This window comes from Strigops habroptila, chromosome 1 (genome assembly GCF_004027225.2).
Source record: "Strigops habroptila isolate Jane chromosome 1, bStrHab1.2.pri, whole genome shotgun sequence".
Lineage (NCBI taxonomy): Eukaryota > Metazoa > Chordata > Aves > Psittaciformes > Psittacidae > Strigops > Strigops habroptila.
Genome location: NC_044277.2, coordinates 114,121,981 through 114,148,170, shown reverse-complemented (window position 1 = coordinate 114,148,170; position 26,190 = coordinate 114,121,981). Strand labels below are relative to the sequence as shown.

General features: G+C 41.2%; 1 protein-coding gene across 1 annotated transcript in view; it reads right to left on the bottom strand.

Annotated features, from left to right (window-relative positions):
• Window positions 1-11,627: 11,627 nt before the first annotated feature.
• Window positions 11,628-26,190, bottom strand: part of MKX (mohawk homeobox) — a 49,169-nt gene continuing 34,606 nt past the window's right edge. Inside the window, 2 exon segments of the mRNA XM_030483740.1 lie at window positions 11,628-14,253; window positions 14,366-14,399. Coding sequence (XP_030339600.1) covers window positions 14,067-14,253; window positions 14,366-14,399 — 221 coding nt within the window. The 3' untranslated portion in view covers window positions 11,628-14,066.

Genomic DNA, 26,190 nt, shown 5'->3' with positions numbered 1-26,190 from the left:
CTTCATAGACTGGGTTTGAGGTATCTGCAGTCCCAGCTCCTTCAGGGCATGTTCTTTGGAAAATCCAGAGGGAGCATGCCAGATGGTGCTCTAAGCAGTAAATGCCCTGTAATGCCGGCTGTGGCACCCCTAATCTGGGCTTGATGGTTCTGTGCAGGCTGCTCTTTGTGGCAGACTCGTGCGACTAAGACCAAAATCTGAGTCCATTCCCTGCTTGAATCAAGCCACTCATTTGAACCTGGCCTTCTACCTCTCCTGCAACCCTTAAACCCTGACATCGATTACTACCTCTGCCCTCATTCCAACTACATTCAGTTGCCTTTAGACAGACCCTCAAGAGAAAGACGACAAGTGGTAGGCTCAGATATTACACTGAACCTGAATAATGTCCCACAGAGACTGCTTCAGCAGCTTGTCTCAGGTCTAAACGTCAGGTCTGTCACCAGCCTCTGCCTGGCAGCAGGGGAAAGCCTAGTGACACCTTCCTCCTTACCCTGCTGGGCTTGAGCCCCAAGTTCACCACATGTCCCTGAACTTGGAAAGAGAGTATACTTCTTGAAAGCCCCAACTCAGCTGACAGAGCTGTGTATGAAACCAGTTGTCCTTGCTGGTCACCGTGGTCCAGTGTGCAGCACTAGTGTAGATCTGCTTGCTTCCACTGCCTGCACACGCTCTCTCAATGCCTCCTGGTACCTCGCACAAAACCAGGCATGACCTCTGCCTGAAGGAATTCAACCAGGCAGTGAGATGTCTAGCTGCTAGAAAATCACCTGCAATTATTCACACCCTCAAAATTGCAGGAGCAAAATGAGAGCCTGCTTTTCAAAATCAGGTCCATTATGTGTCTGCAAAGTATATAATCTCCACATAATTCATCAACACCATTAATCTAAACTCCTAGGTACCCAGCTCAATAGAGCATGTGTTTTCCATGTGTGTGTAATATCAAACAAACCTGTGTTTAACTTGTCAGAATATAATCAACTTCCATTAATTACTTCAGTATGAAGTCTCCAGTACCAATGGTTCTTCATATAATCACTCAAAAAGCTTTTATTGGGGAGCTAAACAGCTCAATAACACTAATTAATTGTGTTTCTTGGACAACTGAGATTGTATAAGTGGAAAGGTGGTTTTGGTACATTTCCCACTACATTGATTTTCACATTTCTGGAACGCATTTCCCCATAATAGTCATTAGTGCACAGAGGGAAGAGTTGGAAAGGTGCGGTAGAAGCACGGCATTCCTGAAATATGATTTGAGATTTGTACTGGATCTGCACTGTTTGCCAGAAACTCAAACTCTGGCAAATAACTTAGCCTTTCTAGGCTGTTTGCCCAATAGGCTGAGTGAAAAAAACAGCAAACCTAAAAATCTGCCAATATTTATGTACCAGTGTGTGATTCAATTGTTTTATTGCAGAGTAGAAGTGACACATGAGAGAGAGGAGGAGGACTGAAACTCTGAGAGTCTGGGGCAAAAATATGAAGCATTTGAATGCTAGTGTTAAAGAATTTTAAGACCTTTAATTAAGCCACCCCAGAACTCACAAGCTCAACAAAACTGAAAAAGAAAGAGAAAAAGAGCAATTGCTCTCCTGGGGCTTTCAAGGCTTTACTTCTACACATATTTTTCTAATTCCATGTAGAGGAACAAAGAATGTGCTTTTCCCACCTGAGAGGTGGTGTTTGGTGATTCATGAAGCTTTCTCCCTTCTCTGAAGCAGAGATTTCTCAGTTATGTACCCCAGGGCTGCACCGCTGCAGAGCGGAAAAGAGCTGGCTGGGAGGGGGACTGCCAGTGGGGAGCGTGTGAGGCCTGGGGAGCATTTCAGATCAGCAGGATATTACTTAGTGTCATGCGTTTATGTATTTATGTATCAGGAGTAAATGAATTGTTGCACTCAATGGCATGGAAAAGTAAATAAAAAGCCTCTCTTGGCTGGATTGTGAATGCTGGTTGTGGGTTTGCGTTTGTGTTTCAAGGCTCTATTCACTACTGGTTTTATGTTTTCAGGCCCTCTGTGCAACTCCAGCGTTATCTCAAAAGCACCATCTTTTAGTCTACACGCATACATAGCAGCACTTGAAATATGAATCTTCTTATCCACGTGTTCATAGCTTTGTGCCTTTGAAGTGTGTTGTTCCCCCCATCATAAAATACAGATTCCACTCAATGGAAATGTATGGCACAGCCAGTGCCTTGGTAAATCAAGATCAAAGTGTGCTTGAACCTTGTGAGATTATTCTTATTTAGTAGCTTATTCTTCTTTAGTAGTAAACATCATTGTCACAAAGAAGTCATCATTTAGTCCTGCCCCTATTGAGCCAGGGTCTGTGAAAGTCAACCCATCCTTGGAAAAGCTTCATCTACAAGGTGGCAAAGTTGTATTGCGAAGTGCAAGAGTGGGAGGAAGAAAAGTTGTAGAAAAATGTATTGTGATGGTTTTAGGGCTTTACATTTTCCTTGGCCTAAAGGGCAGAGTTAATTCCAACCCGTAATTAACTGAGGAATCAAATCTGCATTTTAGTTCAGGAGTTCAAAGAAAGTAATTAAATAATTAATGATAATAACGACTGTCAGGAACTGTAACATCCACTGCTGTGTTGCTTTTGCTGGTAATTTGAACAATAGGTGGCCCAGTGATTTCAAGAAATAGAGAAAAATCTTGTCATTACGTATGACCAGAGTGTAATTTCTTAAAAGACCACTTACAGATTCTTGACGTTTCACACTCTTTCATTCTGACTATGGAGTTAGTACTATATTCTCCAGGCAGACCTCTCAAAAGCCATTTGATAAAAAACTGGTGCCAAGAGACAGACAACAGTATCAGTATTATGCATTGCTCCTGCGAGGTTCTCATGAGACGTTTCTGCCATTTCCGTAAGTATGTTTTCACAAGTCGGTTTTTGCAACTCTTGTTAAAGGAGCAGAATCTTAATACAAGAAAATGGATGTTGGCCTAAATAAAGAACTAGACTTGCAGTCTCACTGAAATACTGGCAAGTCACAGTCAGGGTCTCTTTAATCCCTGGCACCAGGTGGAGCTAGAAGGAGGAATCTACGTTCTGTTGCTAACAGGTAATGTCCCATATTGGTCAGATCTTTCAGATCTAGTACATTTGACTGGTTTCCATCCTTCAATGATTGGTAGTTTAGTTTAATAACCAGCTCCCCTTAGCAGTATCTGTGATATTCCTCTTTCCTACCTTGAGAGCCAAAGCCTATTTCTATCATGCTGCGCTTGGATGTGTTTCAGGTTTCATCATCCTCCTGAACATTTCTGACCACTTATGCGAGTCCTTCACATCAAGAATAGCTCATTCAGCACATACAGTCAGGTTGTCAGTCTTTGCAGCGAACACCTTGTGAATCATGTAGCTGGCAAAGAAAGGGGATTGAATTTGCTATAGTCACTGGATCTGATACAATGGTAATAAAATTATTGTCTCTTCTGTATCAAAAGTGATTGTGTATCTCTTTGGCTAACGGAACTGCTGGTGCTTGCAAAAAAAATATAAAATCTTATCATAATGAATGTATGCAAGACTCTTAAATTCTGATTTATTTTCCCCCCTTCTATTTCTGGCTTAGTCTCCATCTTTGTACATAGCTCGACTTTTCTTTGCCTCCTACTCCCGCCTCCCCATTTCCCTATCCACTAGTTTCTTTCTGAAGTGAGCTGCTCATGCCTAGAAACATATTCGAAGTGTCCCTTTGAGTCAATATACCAAGTCTTTTCATTCCCAGCAGAACCTTCTTCTCGAATGATCCATCTTGTCACTTAAAGAACATTCCTGGTTCTTTTATACATCCTGCTGACCTGCACACTCTCACAGAGCAGCTCTGGGGATTCTCCGGCAGCAATTTCCTTGTCTTTGTGGTGCAGAGTGCGAATCCCTACTTGGACTATAGGCATTTGTTTCCCTGTTAGTTAGTGGCATTGACCGCAAACTGCCCTGTCAAAAAGGGTGTTGGTTAACATGTTCAGCAACCCTTTTGCAGCTTGAGGCAAACTGTGAAATAATTTCTTCCCGTTGGCATCTTTTGTGAAGCTAGAATTTCTCAGCATTCACCATATGCTCTGGAACAAGTGTTATTTGAAGCAGCTTATAGGATCTGTTCCCATGTTTGTCTTTGTGGTCTATCTGCCTGTGTCAGACTCCAGAACACAGTAAAAACGTTCAGTCTCCTATGACACTGAGTAGAGGGAATATAGGTTAATCATGCAATGCAGCCTTCAGAAAGCTCAGTGCAGGAACTCCAGGTTCTGCTCAAAACAAACATAACTTCTGGAGGGTTTCTGCCCAAGTATTTTCTATGGAGGCCAAAAGCACTTACAGATCTTTCAGGAGTCATTCCATTGCACCTAACTGGAAATTTCCTTGCTTTCTTCTTCTGGCAATTTTAACTTTCATGTTAAATGTATGTCCCTCTCTGTCAGTTTCCATGTTTTTCAAGTCTGTTGTCTTCCATCTGGGAGCCACATTTGTCCTTTATGTAAGGCTCTGAAAGGCTGGGAAAGTTAAACAGCCTCCGATGGATGGCTGCCTGGTCTCCTCTGCTGGCTGGCTGGTGGGATCAGAACTCGGCTGTCCTTCCCCTCCACTTTTACGCCTGGAATGTAAACACTCCTCCCCAAAACAGAGGAATAAACCAGCTGCTGTTCACTCTTAACCATCTATTGAGCAACAGACCTCCATGCCATGTTTATAAGGCAGACTGCTGAAATGGAAAATAAGGGTGGGGAGGCGACCTTGAGAGGCCAAAAGTAGGATCAATTACACCTATTTAATTCCTGATTAATATGTCTCTAACTTGTTCTAAAAAAAATCTTCAGTAATGGAAATTCTACCACCCACAGAGGCAATATATTCCAGTGCTTCCCCATCTGATCCTCCTTCTTCTGTTGGTATGTTCTGTCCAGTAACTCACCTTTGCTGCAATTAAACTCCATTATTACTCAACTGCACTGTGGTACAAAGAACTATTTCCTTCGTCTCTCTGCTGGCCATACATACGTGAAGATCATTATCTTTTCTACATTTAGTAACCCCAGATCAATCAGTTTTTCCTTCCAGATCATGTTTGCTCCTGATCTGATAGCTGTGGGTGCCTCCAGTTGGTCCCTATCCCTTGTAAGTGCAACCCCAACAGAGCTCAGTAGAGCAGAAGACATTCACTTCCGTGTCATATAGTTCAACACCTAAATATACAACCCAATGTGTCATTTCTTTTTTTACAATAGCAGGATGGTTTTGGATCATCGTCACCTTGTGATCAGCCATCATCTTCTGCAGAATTCCTATCTACATCCCCATGCTCTGTGCAATTCGTCACTTTTGTTCACAGGTCCTTGTGATACAATCTATTAATTCTGTTATTTTTCAGGTCATTTCTCCAATGTATCAAGGTAATTTTGAATTCCAACCCTGCGCTCTGATGTACTTGCAAGGAGCGCCATGTTGACAACAAAAAATGTAAAAAGATCCTGCATTGTGACAGCTCCACTTTTTTTCTGCCCAAGACCACCATGAAGAACAGCAGAGACACAGGGAACATGCCCTGGCAGCAGCAGCCAGAAACCTTTTCTGGGCTATATGCTCCCTAGGAACTGGTTGTATAAAACTAAGAGCACATATTGCACAGCTAGGGAACCTCTCCTTTATTCCTTTAGCCAAGCTATTGATGAAAATACTGAACACAAACAGCCAAAGACAAACCTCTGTGGAAGTCCTTGATGCATACTTCCATTTTGATAATGAGTCCCTGATAACGTCTCTAAGTTGCAGCTTTCAACTTGTATTATACACTCTTGATGGTAATTATCTAGATGGCAATTATCAGATGTTTCCTCTGCTTGTTTATGAGAATGTCATGTAGGACATCATTGCCAAAAGCCTAACTAGACTCCCAGTAGCTGTCTGATCTCTGACTCTTATATATATACCATTTGCTCTACTGTCACAGAAGGAAATCAAATTCGTTTATGTGATTCATTCAGAAGAAGTCCATGCTGATTGTTAATTTTTGTACCTTCCTATGTGCTATATGTGCTTACTCACAGCTTGACTGCCCCTGCAGTTCTCTGAGATGTCAGCCAACCGTCTAGACCTCCCCAATTTGTCCCTTAGGTGGATGAGAGGCTCATGTTTTGGAGGAGCAGTGGGGACCCTTGTGCAGTGTCAACAGTCAGATATGGGGCTACTTATCATGCCCTATGTGATGAAAAGCAGCTGCCTCTCTTACTGGCCCGCTATTGCAAAGAAGGTGTGGGCAGGATCTGGGTGCAGGTGAGCCTCAGGTGTTTGTTCTGGTGGTTTCCTGGTTGATCTGCAGGGGCTGGAGAAGTGGGTGAAACAGATGAATAGGACTTGGCTGCATCCTAGAGCACTTTGCCTGTGATCTGCCCTCCAGTCTGGGTTGGTGCAGCAGCGTCTCACGCTAGAGTGATGCTGGACCACCAGCACCCACGGGCTCACTGCTCAGTATGTCTCTGAGCTGCAGCTTCTCTGAAGTGTATTATTTCCTAACTGAGCAATGGGAGCTACCAATATAAACTACTGAAAGCAAGACGTGGAAGTACGTTGCCAGGATTCTCAGTACGAGGTGAAAAGCAGAGTTTCTGGGATCTCTCATGCTCAAGTGGAAACCAACATCAAAGCTCCATTGATTTTGATGAAAGGAGAACTCAGCCCAGCGGCTGTGACATTTAAGACTTCACAGATGAAAAAGTAACGAGTTCTCCTGATTCTACATGGGACTGTTTTTCTTTTCTTTCTCATAGAACAGGTTTAAAAAATTACACTTGGCATTTGGTTTCCATGCTGCCATTTTGTTGCTGTTGAGGGAATGCAGCATGAAGTAGCTAAGTATTAGTTTACATAATAATGTTTCCACATGCCTGTATTTAATTTCTAGTTGTAAATCCAGGTTCCACCAAATCCCACTCTCATGCTGGTACATGTCCTTGTGAAACAGATACAGGGAGTATTTCATGTTATAAATTGGGTATAGAGTTCCCACCTCAGCTGCCCATTAGGAAATTGCAAAAAGACTGCAACCTTCTTGTATTTTTGTTTCTGAAAGGGAATCTGATTGATGCTTCTTAGAAAATGTTTGATATTGACTGCATTATATACGGATGCATATATAGTTGTTTTCATGGTAAACACTTCTATTGCAAGCAGCCTTGTTTGAGATAGCAGTAGCAGAAATGTGGTTTTCTACGAACTAAGACCATAAATGAAAGCTTTTATTTAAGAGGTGGGAGAGGGTGGGTAAATGTAACTGTATGACACTTTACCACACTTCAAAGTGACAAGAGCACCAGACTTCCCAAACGGAGTCTCCTCGATTTTGGCACTGGGCATGGCCTGATGGGGTTATGCCAGCCTGGGCATGCTGCTCTCAAGATCTTTCCATTGCCCACCTACAGGCACCTTTCTCAGTAGATGTCAGATTTAGGAGTGTAGTCAGGGGTTTAAAGGACTAGAAATTACTGAGTGTTTCTTTGCTCTACATCCTGAAGCATGGAGAGACACTGTTGGCTGTTTGGTTGTTTGTCATATTTTTTCATGTGTGGTTTCACTTCCATTGAAGTGTTGCAGCAAATCTTGGACTACTTTGAGTTTTCTGGTTGCCATTACACTGCTCACTGAGAAATGCATGTATTATTGCTGTTGCAGCCTCTTTTCAAGCAATGGGAATGCCATCTTCAGTCTGACACTCCTGCTTTCTCTTGCTTTCTCTATTATTTGTAATCAACGGGCATGAACTAACATCACATAGGTTCTTCTATTACCACAGCAGGTGTCTGCTCTCCAAGCATGAGGAGTACTAGCAAATGCTACGCTTGCAGTCTTCATTTTCTGCCTGAACGCAAATTCTTTTCATCATCCCAGACACCAGCAAAAGTCTCACAGTTTCCCTTAGACCCTATTTTTTCTGAAGGCAACAGGACAGGTGACCTACAAAAAAAGCAGCATTGTGCTTGTTGGAATGATTCAGCATAAAACATCGTACTCAAAAAATGAAGTACCAAGATATAGTTTATATCCAAGCAAAAGTGCTCTTATTTTCAAAACACTGAGCATTAAAAATTCTTCCATGCAACTCTGGAGGATGTATTTTTCCATCCTGTGGAAATTTTTGAGATGTTAAAACTTTCTCATTTTAAAATGGGTTGGAAAGAGTAAATCTATAAACAAATGAATATGAATAGCCAAAAGAACTTTGTAAAAGTCAGTAAAAATTTTGGTAACCTCAATATTTGGGTAAGTTTTGATGATTTCTATTTTGGCTTTGATTTCAACCTTTCTTACTATAATTATTTTGTATTTCAAGACAAAAAAAAATATCTGGAAAACTAGGCTTCTTCATTAAAGAAGAAATCTATTTCATTAAAAGAAATCCCAAGTAATTAAAGACAGTCGTCTCATTCCACAAAATGTTTCAATTTTGCTGACCTGGCATTTAATTTGCAATGATCTAGCTGAAATGCTGCTGACCACTTTTCACTACTACATTGGCTGTCACTGAGTACTTGGAATGTATTTTGTGGCCATTTCACAAGATCCCCAAAGTTAGATTCACATTTTAACTGCTGCCCAATGTGTTTAGCCATGTATTTCAGTTACACACCCTCACTCCTCCCTATGAACAGAAGTCTGGCTTCCTTTTTCTGTGCATGTGAAGACAGCAAACGTGAATGGGAAATTTACCATTGAAGATGAACCCATCTGTGCAGTACCACGAAGGCACTGAAGCCCCTACCATGGTGCCTATGGCTTTGCTGTCCCCTCCCACCAGGCCAGCACAGGGCAGGGTCATCTTTTGCAGCATGACTTTTGGATTTCTTCTGACTCTGATGAACACATTCCACGGTTTTCAGGTCTGGATGACTATTTTTGAAAAGGCATGAAAAAGAGCTTAAACCCCTTTAAAGTGAAGATTCCCATCCCCACAGCAGTTAATATGAGGAAGATCAGACTGCTTTGCTGAGTATCGCCAAGTCACACGGATGGTCCTGAGGGAAGCATCTGATCTTACACCTGAACTTCTACATCCACAAGTTCCTGGACTGCAAGTGAGTATTTTTTAAGCTGGAAAGACACATTTCACCTTTCTGAGGATGAGGTTTTCCAGGTGCTTCACTGTGCTCCTTGGTTGATGTTGCAGAGGAAGGTAGGTAGTGCTGGCCTGAGCCCACCAGGTCTCTTCATGGTGTGGGACCTAATGTCTTGTTTCTCGAGAGTGTGGTTTGTCTTCCTTTAATTTGTCTGTGCCCAAGTTTGGGCATCTGGTCTCAGTTGGAAGCTTGTTTTCCTGCTGCAGTGAGTGAACAGATGGAAGTGCTGCAGATGGTGATACCTGCTCTGGGACATGTGCCCCAGACACAATTTTAAATTGTGCTTAACATCAGATACCTACAGATGCTTAAGTGCATCAAACTGAGTGTGCCACTTAGAAAACATCACTGATCTCTCCTACCTTCACAGCCTCATAGCAGCAGGGTGAGCAGTGAGGGGCATCTCGTAGATGAGATCCTCATCGTACATTCCCTGATGCTTAAAGCATCCCCAAGGGATAGAGCCAGCTCTTATGCATGAATCAAACCTGGGATGAGGCTTGCCTAAGCTCACACAGGAAGCCTGCGGCAGAAAAGGGCCTGCACTCCAGTTCTTCACCAACAATCTTATGCTCAAGATAATGTGCCTTTACTGTAAAGAAAGAAATGTCCCTAATTTGTGGTTATTTACAGCACTGTAAATCAGGCACATGCCACGAAGTACCAATAAAAATTGTTTAAAATCAGCCTTAAATAGCTAAACTCTCAACAGCAGCTCATAAAACAAGACTTGGCAGTTCTTAGGTAGTTATGGTTAAATTGACAGTCCTTTGGGGAGTTAAGATAGCCAAAAGCAGTAGTAGTTAGGAGTGAAGTGATAGATGGTAGAGCTTGTTGGTTGAAGAGCCTCTACAGCACGCTCCTGAGACTTCATATGTTCACTGGCCCTAGGCTAGGAGAAGGGAGATACCAGACTTTGTCATTGAACACCAGCTTGTTGAATCATACATCCTTCACTATATGGCCCTAGAACCTGCAAAGCCAGAAGAATGAGCTTTGGCGGGAAGGATCCCATTGCTGTCTGCATGGAACAGGAGGCTTTTCAGGCAGGAAGAGATAGAAAGAAAATCAAGTCCAAAACAGGCTGAAAGGAAAGTTAAGGAAATATGAAGAAGGACCAACACTACGGATGAAAAAAACTCATCCATAAAGAAAACAGATCTCAGCTCCTTTTAAAAAATCAGGTGCACGAGTTATATTAGCCTCCAGCCAGGTCTAACTTCCGCTGCCAATAACCACTTCCACTGCCAATAACCCAAGCTGACATAACAGCAACATTAAGGAGGTTTGGGTTGGGGTTTTTTTCTATTGCATTAGGCATTCATGCCTCTTTTCCACTTTTTTTTTTTTCTCACAAGGTACTTGTATTTTAGCCAACCTCCTTCCTTCTTGTTAAAGAGGAGTTTCAAGATGGGGCCCAAAACTAAACACTGGCTCAGCCACCTAGCACCGTGAAAGCCGTGAGTTTGGGTCTCGATTCTGCTGCTAATGGAGATCAAGCACACCCAGACGCTGGCAAACCAGCTCGTACAACATGAACTTACATCCAGGCTGGATCCATGTAACCTCTCTTGCAGTGTGTCAAAGCAGTGCTCTCAGCAATTCAGCCCTTTCCATCATGTTTCATCTCATTTTTCTAGGCTGGGTAGGTATTCCACCAGGGCAGCTCCCAACTATCAGTGTCCTTCTGCACACAACAGTTCAGCTATGCAGAGCAGTTTTATTATCCTCTTTGAAATGTGCACGAAAACACAGAGAAATCTGAGCACACTGCAGTGGACAAGTGAAGGCATAGAACAGGTAATGGACCAAAAGCTGCACAGACATTGGCACTGTGCTGAGTCCAGTCCATGCTTTGCTGGGGACCTTGATGTAGAAGCTCAGGCTTGATGCCAAACTTGGTTACCCAGTTTCTGAACTAGGCCATGTTTCTGTCCAGCTGGCTCAGAGCAGGCATGGAACTGTCTGCACTTGGCCATGGAAACATGCCTTCACTCTCAGACCTTCAGAAATGCTTGGATCTGTTAGGTTAGGAGCCTGGATCCCTATGAGGTTCTTTCTGATTCTCCAAGAGTCTCACAGATTGTTCATAGCAACACAGGAATAAAACAGGGGTCTGTCATGCTTGAAGCTGTCACTGTGACCACTGAATTGGTGCCCACTGCAATTTAGAGCTGCTTGTGGAGTACTGGAGGATCTGATGTACTCAGCCTGTGTCAAGCCCGGACTATTTTCCTGCAAGTAACAGGCCAGGGTTTAAAAAAGTGTAATCGCACTAAGGGCTGAGTAGAAGCACAACTTGTGGTTTCCTCTGTACATCAGGGATGTGCTAAACTGCTTCATGTAGCTGTGCACCAGGACTAAACCTAACCCTAACCCTATCCCATCCTTGTATCCCAGTATAGAGAAACCCGGACTATAGCAGGAAACCAGAAATACAAATTATTAGGGACAGATAAATGAATATTTAATTCAAACCAGCAAGATGTTGTTTGCAGTTATTTATTTTACTAAAATGGTTACATATGATGAAACAAAGAAGAGCAATAGTAATAATGTTTTTCCAATATCATAAATAATTATTGAGTCTTCATTAGCTGTTGGCTCAGCACTGATCATGATTTTTGTTATTTAAAAAAAGACACACACATAATTCATTAGAATTTGTGTTTTCAGAAAACTCTAAAGCAGCAGTAGAAAAAAAATAAATTAAAGGAAATGGTAACAAGAAATTATGCCAAGGATTTCTTAAATTTAAACTCCACTTGATGTGTTTTACAGATTATTCTTTGTGCTTTGATCATTTAAAAAAAGAACCATGAACAAGTTGTTTATACATGGTTTGTCTTCTCCAGTTTTACTCCAGAGAAGTTCTCAAAAGTACCTTTTTTACATGACAAGTTTTTGTTGTCATTTATACAGACAAAAACACTGTGAATACTTAGAACAGAAAAGTTTGTCAAAACCATCAATTTATTGTCACAAAATATTTAATACCAGAATAACTTATAATAGTATGAACAAAAGTGAAGTCTTAGCTCTCTGCTATTAGTTATAAACTCACATTATTATGTCAAAATCCAGTAAAGTATCAAAAATTAATGTCATGGAATCTTAGACATATAATGATGCAAGTCAGTAAAACATGTACTTCAACTGTTCATACAGTCATGACATACATTTCTTGCTTGGCACTTTAAGTCAATGCAAATCAGCAATTTAGAAAACAAAGTAAAAATATATATGTACAAAATATTTTCATATCAAATCATTTTCATTGTACACTAAATAAACCCAACAACATGTTATGTTACATTAAGAAGTTTCCTAAGAATCACACCAAGGCTGATATTTGCCACGTATCTTGACTATTTTAGTGCAACTGAAACAGCCTCTACTTGCAAGTTAGTTTCATCATTAGCATAGTCCTGCTTCCACTGAAGTGGGAGTGCTGCCATTAAGCTCAGTAGGAGCAGGACTAAAGTCATGTCTTGTTCATTGATGGCTCACCAAAAAGAGAAACAAGGAAAGGGGTAAGTAGGAAAAAACCTGACAGGATACCCACAGGAAAAAAATCCAAATCCTAGCAACAATTAGTTCTTTTCCAGTTTTCTGTAGCTGATTCAGTATAAATTGGTTTTGGCTTTGCCACTGTTTATTCAAGCACTGTAAACCTCATTAGACTATTGTTGTATGACTTAAGAATAACTCATACACCTCCCAATAAAACTTAAAAATAAACCTGGTTTTATGCTCGTTATTATACTCAATAGCAGTCAAGTTTAGAGACATGACATTTAATACATGGTTTAGTATCTACTTAAAACCCTCCCACCTTAAATGCTGAGATTTTTCAATGTTTCATTTCCCATTTGCGTTTCTAGTTTGGACTTTGATAGTTTATATTATAGCTTTTTCTCCCTGAAATGCAAACTGTCAATCAACTGTCCTCATTTATGCAGTACATACAAAATAAAAATGTTTAAACCACATTAAAGTAGTAAGTTTCACCATGGAAACTTTTTTGAGCTCCACTGCAAGTAATAAATGGCACTATAGATTTAGTTTTGTACAAGAAGAAATCAATTTTACTTCTATCAAAACTTCAGTAAGTCACTAGCAAAGCTTTAAAACTATAGAAATTCAACTTGACTTTGCAGCTAGCCTGGTTAGAACCTTCTCAACTGAAATCTTCAATGAGCAACACAGCTGGGAGCATCTGAACAATTATCTCCTAAATTTGTGTGTTCTAGAGTATTGCACTTTTCAAAGGAATGATTTTGGTATTTTAATATACTGCATATACAGGTAAGAAACATGCATAACAACTTCATTGTCACTTTGACAAAACATACTGTACAAATTTTATAACACTGTTGATTAAAAAAAAGAGAGAGAAAATGATGTAACAATTCCATTAAGACTCGTCAATTTGTAGAAGTCAAATAAGCACAACTCTCCAGGGCCTCCAGCAGTAATGATTTTAGCCCTAGGCTGCTTAAGCCCACTTGGAATAATATACAAAGTTTAAGCATTATGGCATTGTCATTTTGAGGCATAATACTGTTGTATTATGCCCACGTTATAGCTTATTTTTTGAAAGCAAGGCACTTACTGTAATAGCAATGCAAACATCTTATGCGCACTTTGATTAACATAAAATAAGTTAATGTTTTGATAAAAACAGTTTTTTTATAATTTACATGCCTTTTATAGAAGCAATTGAACATTTCATTTAATACAATGAAAATGTCTGAGTCAGAAGGAGCATTATTTTTTTCAACTGACCATACTGTAAAAGGGGACCTATTTTACTGTAAAAGGGGACCTATTTTCCACATTTGCCTCATATCCGTGAAACTGATTTTGCTGAAAACCAATCCTGCGAGGAAAATGTCCATTTGACAGGAAAAAGAAAACAGGACCCATCTTTTAAAACTGCTGAACTAATGGCACTTTAACAGTCTTTACTTCTGATATATGTGATGATTTCTGAATGATGCAGCTGGTAGTTCCCTGCAGTTTATCCTTCCCCTGGGCAAGGTTCGTTAGGGCCATAGCTGCGTTGATCTCCTTCCAGTATGTTTCATCTTTGCTGGTTCCTTTTCTGTTAGCTGCACTAGATTCAAGCAGTAACAAATATTTACACATACAGCTTACATAGCTATGCGATATCAGGAAAAGTGTAATAACAACAATAATTCTGGAAAACTGTGAAGTCCCTTACTCACCTTTCACACTTATTTGGTCCATTCTCCAGGGTTTCTGAAAACAGAAAAAAAGATGATGTCTATTTTCTAACAGTTTTTAAAACAAGTAAGTTCATGGAATAACCATATAGAAAAATAACCCAAGATTAATTCCAAAACTGATACCAGATTTCCAAATAAAATCTTTGTTTCTACATGTGTAAAGGGCCAGCTTCATGCAACTGTCTGCCTGGAGAAATCTACACTGAGCTTGGAGCAGGGCACATGTCAAAAAAAGTGCTGTGGAGAGGTTCCTGAGACATGACCCTACAAAAACAGGCTTTGGTGAGGCAAAACCTCACTGAGCCTCAGCAGAGAACTGTGCTGGAAGAACTGGTGCTGCGCCCTGCCCAGCGCATCCCACACCAGCCTATGTGCAGGAAAAGGTAATCTCAGCAATAGTGAGAATAAAGTTGGTCCTGGAGGTTCACCTACATTTTGCAAGGTGACAGAGCTAGTTTTTCAAAACATAAATCGCAAGGACATGAGGAATTGCAAAACTAAAAATAAAAATCAGCTTCGTTGCCCCTCAGTGAATGCCTTCTTGTAAGCACTAAAAATAGGACTTTCACCCATGTACACATATGTGTGCGGTTTTTAATGCGCCCTTTGCCCAGGCTGCAACTCAGCCACAGAAGCAGGCTGAGAAGAACGCAAGTAACAAGCACACCTGGTTAACAGCCTTCGAAGATGAAACTGCATCACAGGCATAAGCTACGCTTTCCCATCAAGAGTCACATTTGTTCATTCATGAAGTCCTCACGTCGCAGAGGAGCCAGAAATATTTACCAGGCTGAAATGTATAAGCTTTACTCAGTGGGCTTGCTATCCTGACACAGAAACTCACTATAGAAGAGCAAGAAGCCAACGCCTAACTGCAAGATCTATGGAGAACAAGTTAAATAAAAGAAACAGAAGCGACATGAGCACAAGTGGCTACAGGACACCAAAAGCTCCTAAATGCAATATAAATCTCATAAAGTAATGCACCTCTTTATGAGCAGCACCTCATTGCTGGATTTCCATCAGATGATAAATTAGAAGGTGCTATTATCTTTAAACAGAGCTTCCCATGGAAAAGGTCTCAAAGCACACTGCAACCCTTGGTAGCTCTCCGCTTACGAGTGACTTTGCTGACCACTGACCAGCAGCCCATTTTCTCATGCAGGCAACTCATGTTGAACAGCTCAGCCCAGCCGCACAGTTCAGCACCTGGAGGTGACCACTGAAGACCAGTCTCACCAAAGAAATGCAGGGAGACCAGCTGTAATTTCTTAGGTTAGATGTTTGCCAAGCTATTTGATTTAGCAGGCCTCCATCCTTTTGCAAAACAGCTTTATAAATAAATGTCCACAAGCGACCAAGGTTTACATTTTGTTCCAAAAGAGCACATCTTAAACCAGTATCTCTTAAGCTCTCCCAGATCAATGCTTGAAGGGGACTCAAGAGGGAGAAGTTCAACCTATGCATAGGAGAGGGAACCAAGGAAAAAAGAAACTTTTGAACCAGAGAGAGGTACTGAATGACACCAAAAGTCTCCTTTTTCATGCTGTACTTGGCTACAAATAACTTTTCAGCCCTGCCTCTTCTTTTTTCTTTAATAGAGACAATTTTAAAGAGGAGCTTTAAGACTGACTAGGTCAGTAGGTATAGAAATGCAAATGGCAAGTAATAATGAATGTCGTTGCCAGAGCAAACCTGGATATAAATACACCTCTCTCAAGCATCTGTCAGTTTCTTTTGCTGTTGGAAAATATTTCCTATGAACAAAAAAATTGCTTGTACAAACTTCTGAGGAAAGTAGGTGTGAATGGTGACACACATTCCAATTCCAGCGTTTATTTGAAGGAGTATTTGCAAATATTTTTTACTGGTAGTCAGCCAGCTCTAAAAGAAAGTGACTTGCCCATGGTGTATAAAAGCAGTAGCTAATCTAAAAAATAAAATCCAAGAGCGGGGAGCTACCCATTCTTTAACTTTGCTGAAGATTTTTCCTGAATTACAAGTCATCTTTTTTTCTACTCCATTCAGATATTATGTTTTTCAGACAAATAATTTATGTCAAAGAAACTTGAAACTGGGTTACAGTAAAACCATCATTGATAATTTGCAAAGCTCTTGCTAATAACTGCTGTAAAAGTAAGTACAATGAAGTACGAAAATCCATCATTTCAAAGCACAGGCTCCCTTTTTCTTGCCAAAAACCCTTTTCTCCTATACTAAACCTCTGACAGCATATCCCAGTTTGCACTACCATAGCATCCAAGCAGCCCACGTATGTCTGAACAGTCCTTAGTGAAGGAAATAAATGTTACCATCATTATTTTTGGATGGGGATGAACACATTGAGAAACAAAGACCATCCCTCATGCTCTCCTTGACATCTTGCCAGTCAAACCAAATTGATCCAACTCAAAAGGAAGAGTAGAATTCACCTCACCTGCCATGAATCTGCCATCTAAGTCATGTACCTTTATCCGGGCTAGCTGTCCAGACTCCACTCACAAACAACGGAGATGTCCTTCAAGAAATGTTCTCAACCCACCTAACACCACACCCCAATGTTCCTGAGTGCTGCTGCAAAACCAGACCACAAAGCGCTCTTAGAAGAGGCACCCACTCCCACTGTCTCCCTTTGGGCAGCATTATCATCCATGTGGATATGCTGTTAGCTGGATCAGGGGAGGACCGTATCTCTCCTTTGGACATTAAACTGGTGGTGTAACTACACCCTTAACTGTTTAGCTCAGCCCAGAAGAAATGCAGTCTGGCCATGTCTGGCCCTTCACTGACCAGAGACGGAACATAGGTAACAAGATTTTACCAAAATGAAGAAAAAAAAAAAGGTGACTCTTGCCTGACAATTTTCTTTTTCATCTTTTGCAATCTACCTGCTCTACCCCCAACTACTAATTAAAGCTTTTGGTAGTTAAAGCTTTTGATATATCTGCAAAACAATTGCAAAGTATATTTCAACTGTAAAAGCAACATTTTGGCAAGACTGTTTCATGAATTTAACTGAAACCCAGCATTCTCAATATGGAAAGTGTATCGCTTCTTGACCACTGCACAACATATTATTTGATAGGATGTACAATGAAGTTTATTAATAGCATACCACTAGCCAGCACACATAACTATCTGAAACAAACTACAGTTGTGCTCAATAGCATATTTATTACTTGAAACCCAAAAAGAAGCAGCTGCCGAAGGTGGTTTGCTCTGTCTCAGAAAGCGATGTGCTTTTTGTGAAAGGATGTTGGTAGGCTTTCAGCATACACTTCATAGAGGAAGTCTATTTACTATTAAACATCAGAAGCATCTTTTAGTTACAAGTTTTGAGATCATGTAAACCAGTGATCTTTTGCCCTACAACTGCGAAGTTTTAAGCGCCATGAAAATGGAAATTTAATCATTTATAATTAAGGATTGTAATTTATATATCACTTTCTGGTGTTTCATTCTGCTCCCAACTGCAAGCATCCAGAAAATCAGCTTTTGCCTGGCCAGGAATGTCTCATTCTGCTCTCACCATCCATCCAAAGAAACCAGCAAGGCGGGATATTTGTTCCCTCTTGTTTATAATAGGAAGTCACTATAAATCACTTACCAATGGAATCCTGTATACCTTTCCATCAGTATGAGTTTTCAGTATACAGTTTACCGTAGCACGCAGTGCCAAGAGTGTAGTCACTGGACAATATCAGCTTTGTGATACAGTATGGGATTTGTCAGGACTCACATAATTATTAATAATATATGTGGCAATTTTTCTTTTTTTTTTTTTTTCACCACAAAATTTCTTCATAAATAGTCAGTGGCTGATCCTGACAGCTCTCTTGCAAGGTAGCCTGCAGTCCCATTTTAGCAGAGATGGAAATGAGTCTCAAAAGTCCAAAGACAACATGCCTAAGCAATACTCTGACCATTTCAAAAGCATCTCAGAGCAGAATTTTCCAGGATTTCTCTTATATTTAAAATGTCTTCTTTTGTTCTGCTGTATCAGAAAGGCCCACCCAAAGAAAATAAACCCTGGAGTTCTATCAAACAATCCTTAAACTGGACAATTGCGTCACATATCTCCAGTACATTGCCATTACACCTGACTGTTGTCAAAATACTACACAAATAATTCACAAGAACATACATATCTAAGTACATATACAGTGCCCTTTTACACACTGCATCCAGTATGAGGTAAGAAAGCCACAGCATAAATGCTGTAGCACATATGCTTTCTCCAGTTTACAACATACAAAGGCTCCCTAGTTATGTGGTGTTTGTGGCACATTCAAATGTTTCAGAACAATTCAGATCTTTAGTGTTTGCCGAGTCCAGACTAGTAACTTTTATATACTTGGATGACTTCAGGGGTGTGATAAATAATGTTAATTATGGTTACATTTTATTCTTTGGATCTAAGAATTCTGAACTAAGAGTATCACATGTGTGTGGTGATGAACTGACTTCACCTAAAGGCCCTGCTGGGAACAGCTAGGGAAAGACCAACCACTTACGTAGGACCAAGAAGCATCCACGTTGCTCCCCCTGCTCAGTGTTATAGACAGCTCAAGCTGAAACTGGCTTAAAACTCTGCTTTGTGTTATCAGGTAACACTGACAAAGCAAAGATGGCTTGAAACCAACAGGGGAAAGAATGTGTGAATGAGGGAATGCGACAGAGAGGGAAGGATACAAAACACTATGTACCAGGGAAAAAATGGACATGGAAGTCAAGACACAGTAGGGCAGCCCCACATGACCACAATAATTCTTAAAGCTACTTAAACATGTACAGATTCCTGATGAATTACACACCTTCTATTCTTGCTTAAAATGAAGGGGGAAAAAGAACTGCTGGCCCTAAATGGTGAACACTATAAAATATTTGTTGGTTCAATAAAAGGTCCTGTATAACTTATCTTAATTTTAAAATTGGCAATGTTATTCAGCTGTTTCTCTTGCTGCCTCTCCTGAACTTTCTTTTGTTGGTTTTGGACACTCTGGCTTAACATGTGTTGACCAGCATTTTCAAAACAAGCAAGAAGAGGAAAAAGAGGGAGGAACAGGAAATAATTTGGGGCAGCTGAATGACAAATGAAGTTTACATGTGTGAGTAAATTAGTGGTGAGATGAGGTATTTCTGTAGGTCACACACACACACCTTGACTCTGGTATTTTCCAAACTGCAATTTTAGGGCACATTCAACTTTCAGGTCTCTGGTTCTCCAAGAACAAAATTGGGTTAACTGGAGCTAATATTCCTGTACTCTTCTGCATTGACACAGCATCTTTCCTCCCCAAGGATCCCAAAGTAAAACCATGACTCAAACAACATCACTGAAATTCACCCATATGGGGAGGGAAGGTGGCTTAGCCCAGTCTGCTCAGCAGTGCAAGGGAGAGGAAACTGTAGCCCAAAGCACCAGGCCAGACGCTGTGCTCTTATAGAAATGTCATTTAATCTTGGTGCAAAGACCATAGCATCTTTCGAAAAAACCCAAAAGAGCAAACCTCAGCTCCTCCAGCTCGAATTGGAGGAAGCAGGAGTTGGCCTTCAAATGCTTACACTTGCAGGGCTCCTATTTTGAGCCTGATGTGAACAGACAAATGAGTTTCTGAATGTGGATACTGCTCAGCCAGCAAGCCCACCACCAAAGACTTTCTACACACAGACAGGACTCATCTGATCCAGCACAGAAACTCTTAAAACCCTTTGTCTTTTGCACCATCCTCCCAGGTTTCATCAGGAACGTAAGACCTGCTAAGGATGAATTATGGAGATGAATTATGGAGAAGCGCAAGACAGGAAAGCTCTGCTGGAAGAGACTCCAAACCACACAGTCTCACACAGAAATGTTCTCCAAACTCGCCCTGGTGGCTGACCTCCTGCAGACCCCAGGCCACCTCCACATGCAATCTGCTCAGTGTTGTCCCTTATGAAGCCACTCCTGCCCAGAGCAGCTCCTGGTCTGGACAGGTCTGTGTGAAAATACCCAGCTGGGGCTGGCAGTGTTCATGCAGCAAAGCCCTTAGGTGGCGGGATGAAGTCCCCACTGGAGTTTCAGATGACCTGCAGCTGCAGACACAGCAAGGCTGTGTGACCTGGGACTGCGCATGATACCCATCACAGCTGGTCCGATCTCAGCGGGGTACCGGATTTCTACTGACAAAGATTTATTACCATGTCCTTTTGTTGGGTGGGAGGAGGAGAGCTGTCAGAAACTCGCAGGAACGAGCTCTGGGCCCAGGCTCTAGAGTAAACTTCTTTTCAGCAAAGTTTTCATTCACCACTGCACTCTCTTTCTTCTAGGAGGAGGTTATGGAGCAGCTTGTAATGAAGTCACTCCCACAACCCTGTTACCTCCCTCCTTTGGCTTCACAGTGACACCAAGTGTAACAACTGACCTGTCATCAGCCGTTACATCCTTTCAGATGAACAAGCTGCATAATGACAATTTATGTTCACAGTGACAGCTATAGTGAGTATTTTTCCCTGTTCTCACACTGTTGTTTTCTTTTTTTTTCCCAGGATCAGCTTTAGCCTTGGTCTGACCTCTTCTATTAAGACCCATACATTGGGTCTTGCCAGTGTTGGAAATGTCCCTCTGCCATCACATCTCAGAGCAAGCCTTTCCAGAGAATATTTCTTTGATATTCTCTTCTTGCACCAAAACACCAGATATAAGCTTTAACTGTGAGGGGCTGGTACTAATCAAGGTTTTTTCTGGAATACCTGGGAACCTGAAGACTTATTTTGCCTATGCAGCCTGGAGCCTGCTGAAGTGAGAGTAGGCATCTAGTTACATTTCAATACATGTGACTTTTATAAAATGAGTGTACATGCCCAGAGAGACTGCAATAGGTGTATTTTATAAACCGTAAAAGAGAATTGAGTTTGCAAGTCTATATTAATATTTGCATTAATAAGTGAACTGAAAGCCCCACATAATAGTAGGCATGGTGCAAATGATCTTACAGTCTTGGGCTATGCACCTGCATGTAAGAATTTATGAGTTAGCAAACTAGATACAAACCTGGTGTAAATCACTTCATTGTTCAGGCTGTCATGGCTAGCTCTAAATTTCCCATGACCAGTGACAGTGTGTTCTCCTTGGTGAGGTGCAGGGCACTGTGTGAGATTTGTTTTCTTAGCCAGACCATTAGTAGAGCTTATAATGGGAGTCGGGGCAGTGTAGTGTTGGAGGCGAGCTGTAAATGAACTGACGGTTATATAGTATTATTTTCTTTTCAAGTTTGCTGCAAAGCTGACTGAAATCAAATCTTTCCTCATTCAGTTGGCATGTAAGTAATAGTGTAATGTTGTCAGATTCCTTGGTGATAGTCTCCCACATGCATTTCATAATGGATAAACAAATATCTGACCTAGGCTTCATTTTTTTGGGTGTTATTTAGAAAGGGATTTACAGCATGTGCTGTGCTGATTGGAAGAATGAAGTAGTTATCCTCCCTATTGCAAACCATTATGGGTTAACAGTGAAAAGCAAGTTAGGGAGCATGGAAATAACGAAAATTTATTTTCTTTATTCTTTCACCCTTTCTTATTCTATTCACCCCTATTCTTATTCTTTCATCCTTTAAAAGGGTGAAATAAAGAAAAGAGGAGAAAGAAGAAGAGGAAGGAAAAAAAAGAAAAAGAAATAAACGAAAGAGTATGGTCGATGTTAAAAAAAAAAGAAATGAGAAAATGGCAAATGAAGATTCATTAGGAAAGAGTAAGGGATATGAAGGGAGAAAACATACCACTGTGTTCATTTATTTTTAATATAAAAATATCCTTTTCCCACCCAGGAATCTCACTGTTGTACACACAAGCATGTTCAGGCTTTCACTCTGGATCTAAAAAGTTTAATTGGGAGCTCTTAAAGCCTAAAATAAGGCTTTAAAAGTAAAAAGCTAAAGTCAAACGCAGCCAGGGTAACCACTATTACACTCCAGCCCGATTGTTTTTCATTAAAAAAGCAGGGTGAAAGGGAGGGTTTCAAAGCCGTATTTCAACCAAGGCTGACACTACAGCAGTAAAATCTGATTTTGTTATGCTAGTTGGCTGTGGGTTCGGGAGCAGACCCTACACATGCGGTGTAACGTTATGATATAAATGCGTGCACACAGGGTATTTTCAGAAGCCTCCTGCAGAATTCAGAGAAACGTGCCCCCCATTTCTGCGGCCCCGCTTGCAGGAGCCAGCTCCTCTCAAGCTCCTGAAAGCCAAGCGCGCTCAGACATGGCACATTCTGCACAAAGGCACTTTAAATTACAAGGTGCTGTATTTTCAGGCAAGTGGAGGAACTTCTAAGTGAATGCCAGAACTGATTTCCAGGGTGTGTTTAGCCAGCAGCCTGGACTAAAGAATGGGTAAGTCTGTCAGAGACAGAAAATTCACTGTTTCTTTCACTTGCCTGAAAGATAAAGAAAAGACTGACCTGTATGATCTTTTTAAATATAGCTACTTCCATCCACTGCATGGGGTACTGGGATGTGCACAATACTTATGTCCAAATACTAAACCCCAGGTACTTAAGTTATGCCCCAAGCTTACTGCGTTCTGTGCGATCACATGCATAAAAATTCAAGCAGCTTGTAAGGAAGTGCATAAGCACATACAGGGCTCCAACAGCCAAACAGCCATAAAAATGGCTGTAAGCTGCAAAAGAGCCTCATGGTAAACCCAGGCAACTATTGCACAACATCTCCTACAAATCAAGAGGTTACATGTGAAATTTAAAAAATTCTATCCATAAGGAGACACATATATATTCATATATATATCTGTATATGCTTCTATCTTATGTATGTATAAAAATGGGAATGCCTAAGCTGTCTGCCTTCCCACTAAGTGTACCATGAGATACAGTAACACAATCACACCTGGTGTTTTCCATGGTCACTGCAACACGCAAGGCGCAGGACAGACCTGCTCCGGGGCTGAACCTGGAGCAGTAGGTGAGACCTTTCCTGGCACAACCTCAGTGCCATGGCACAGCAGCTCCAAGGCTGTTGCAGGTGGGAAATACAAGAAGATAAAAGATAGTCAGGTGGATTTGACAACGCCAAGCAGATCGTGTTAGCGATTGACAGCCTCTGCTTGTGCTACAGGTTTTTGTCAGATGCTATGGTACACTCCCCAGTCTCTGGAGTCTGAATTGAGAGCCTGGGCTCTCATCTTCAGCAGGGCTGAGCACTAGCAAAGGAAGTCAACAAGAGCTGTGCTTTGAATGTATAAAAACCCACGAAATCATGAGCATCCATAAACCCTCAGGTATCTAAAGTGACTTCAAATTGTAACTGTTTGGTGCCTCAGTTCCCCATCTGTGAAATCCTACAGACATCTTATAGAATCATAGAATAGTTTGGGTTGGAAGGGATGAAAACAACTTTATTAAAGTTTGCAAAGGATTAGATAGAACATACCAAATTGCACTGAAGAGCACATCATGAAATTAATCATCCTGTCCTCAGAGATGCTCAGCTGCATTCACCTTAGTGCTTTGCTAGTAGAGAAACAGCAATAAGCACCCAGCAAGTATGTGAGCTGCGTTTTGAGGCTTCTTTGAAACTGAGCCAGCTCACATATGTCAGAAAAGAATCTCCTTCCTAATCTAGCCAGAAATGTGATGGGAACCCCTTTATTCAGCATCCTGGGGAATTACAGGAACCTATACAGAAAGCCGTAGGCACACACCTTCCTGACCATATGCAGAATAACCAGCAGAAAAAATAAGCCACAAGAGGATTAGCTGCCTGTGGATTATTCTCACTTCCAATTGCACAATAATTATTTTAGTGTTTGATTGCACTTTTTTGAGTCAAGTTTTTAGTTCTGCTCCCTTTGCTTTCCCTTGTGAAGCTATTGCAGTCTTCATGCTCCTGTTCATCACAACTTGTACTGTTGTTATTTCCATTACAGGATTTCTTCCCAAACCTAAACATTCCCAGCCATCTTCTGAACAAGCCCTCAGACATTCTTGGGAGGTATCTCAAGAAGGGCTGTGTTTTCAGTTTTCCTATTCACTGAGTGAGTGAGAGGCAGCACAGCAAACCAGGGAAAAGCAGGAAGGCTCTCGGAGCAGAAGAATTGCATGCCCAGAATTATTCAGGAAGATATATCTATTTGCCAAGAGGTTTTGAAGAAGCAGAAATAGCTCCTTCTCAAAACATCATCTTGTAGTTAAACAGGTTTGAGTCCTAGCGCAGTGCAGTTTCAATGGCTCTGCAGGAGAACTGCGCTTAGAAGAGCTCAAAGACTACCCTGGCTATTGTGGAGATTGGTGCAGTGTAATAAATCAGCTAGACAGAGCCTGAATCCTTAAGAAGCAGCAAAACCTTAACACTGCAGATGCTCACTAATTGAAAGTTGAAAGAGCCCTTCACAGCAGATTCTGCGTAAGACAGATGATGCTCCTGCACTCCAAAGGAGCATGTGCAGGAGGTCCTGAAACAGTAGTAGGCCAGTATTTAACATTGCAAAGGCCTTGGATGTGAACAGCTTTGTGGAAGAAGATGGAATTGCTCTTTTGGCAAAACATGTGAAACTAACTGTGATAACGGGAAGAGAGTAAGGATGACTGAACAAATATTTGCACTGAATACCTTGTCAGGACAGGGGAATTGCTACTGATACAATCTTTACTTTCAATGTTACTGCTTCTGACAGTCTTACAGACTTTGCAGATGTTTATTGGCCACTAAATCATTCTTCAAGAATGTTGGCTCCGTTCCCAAACCTGAAGAGTCTGAATGTGAAGGGGTTTGTTATTCAACACACACTGCTGCTTTTGGAGACAGTGATTTTCAAGAAACCAGCAGGGAAGCATTGTCAACTGATAATAACATGGGACCGAATTCAGACTTCTCAGCACGCAGGGCCTCAGACGTTGAGGCACTCTTGAGCAAATGTGCACCACGTAGCAGGGCATCGTGTATCCACGTGGCATAGCACACTGCCTGAGCCATGACAGCAATGCTATGCCACATTAACAGACCTATGTTGTAGCAAAGATTGCTGTGGAGAGACAGGGCTTAGTAGCTCATCCTGACCTTGATATACTGCTTGCAGTTCTTGGTATAGCACAACTGCATGAATTTTGGGGCCTCTGTAAAACTCACTCCATGACGCAGCAGAGATTATTACTGTGCCATTTGGCTCCTTTAACTGTAGGACACGCTGCATAACAATGAGGCATATTCAAACCTCTTGCCATTCATCCCAGGAAGAGCAGTCTGCAAAGATGCAATTGCTGAGCTGTAGAGGACTCTAAGCCACAATATTTCAAGCCAAACAGATCTGCTTTTAAATAGAGAGTATCCGAACCTCGGGCAATGTGCCCAGGCTGTTTCTCCGAGTGAAGATGCCAATTCTCTGAGATCACTGCAAACAGCTCTCACCTGAAAAAGCTGCACTGGCCACTGGAAACTATACCTAAATAGCAACTACACCAAAATAGTAGTAATAATTACTGTTACGGTAATAACACACACCTTTTAAATAATGAATGATAAAAAGTAAACCATGCCTTTGCACTAATAAATGACAAACTATTGAAGCACAAGCAGAAAAATGTATTATCTAGAACTACTAAACATATTTCTCCCAAAAAAGCATTGATTATTTTAACCAGTGTGGCCCAAGTCACAATAGTAGACAGGTAAACAGCAGGTAAAGCCAATAGCCTCCTCTAAAACCTAATTGAATTGCTAGCCATCAGCCCCCAAGATCAAAGACAATGTTATCTAAAGCAGCCCCTTGCAATATTTTTTATCCAGATAGTTTTAAATACTGTTTAAAAA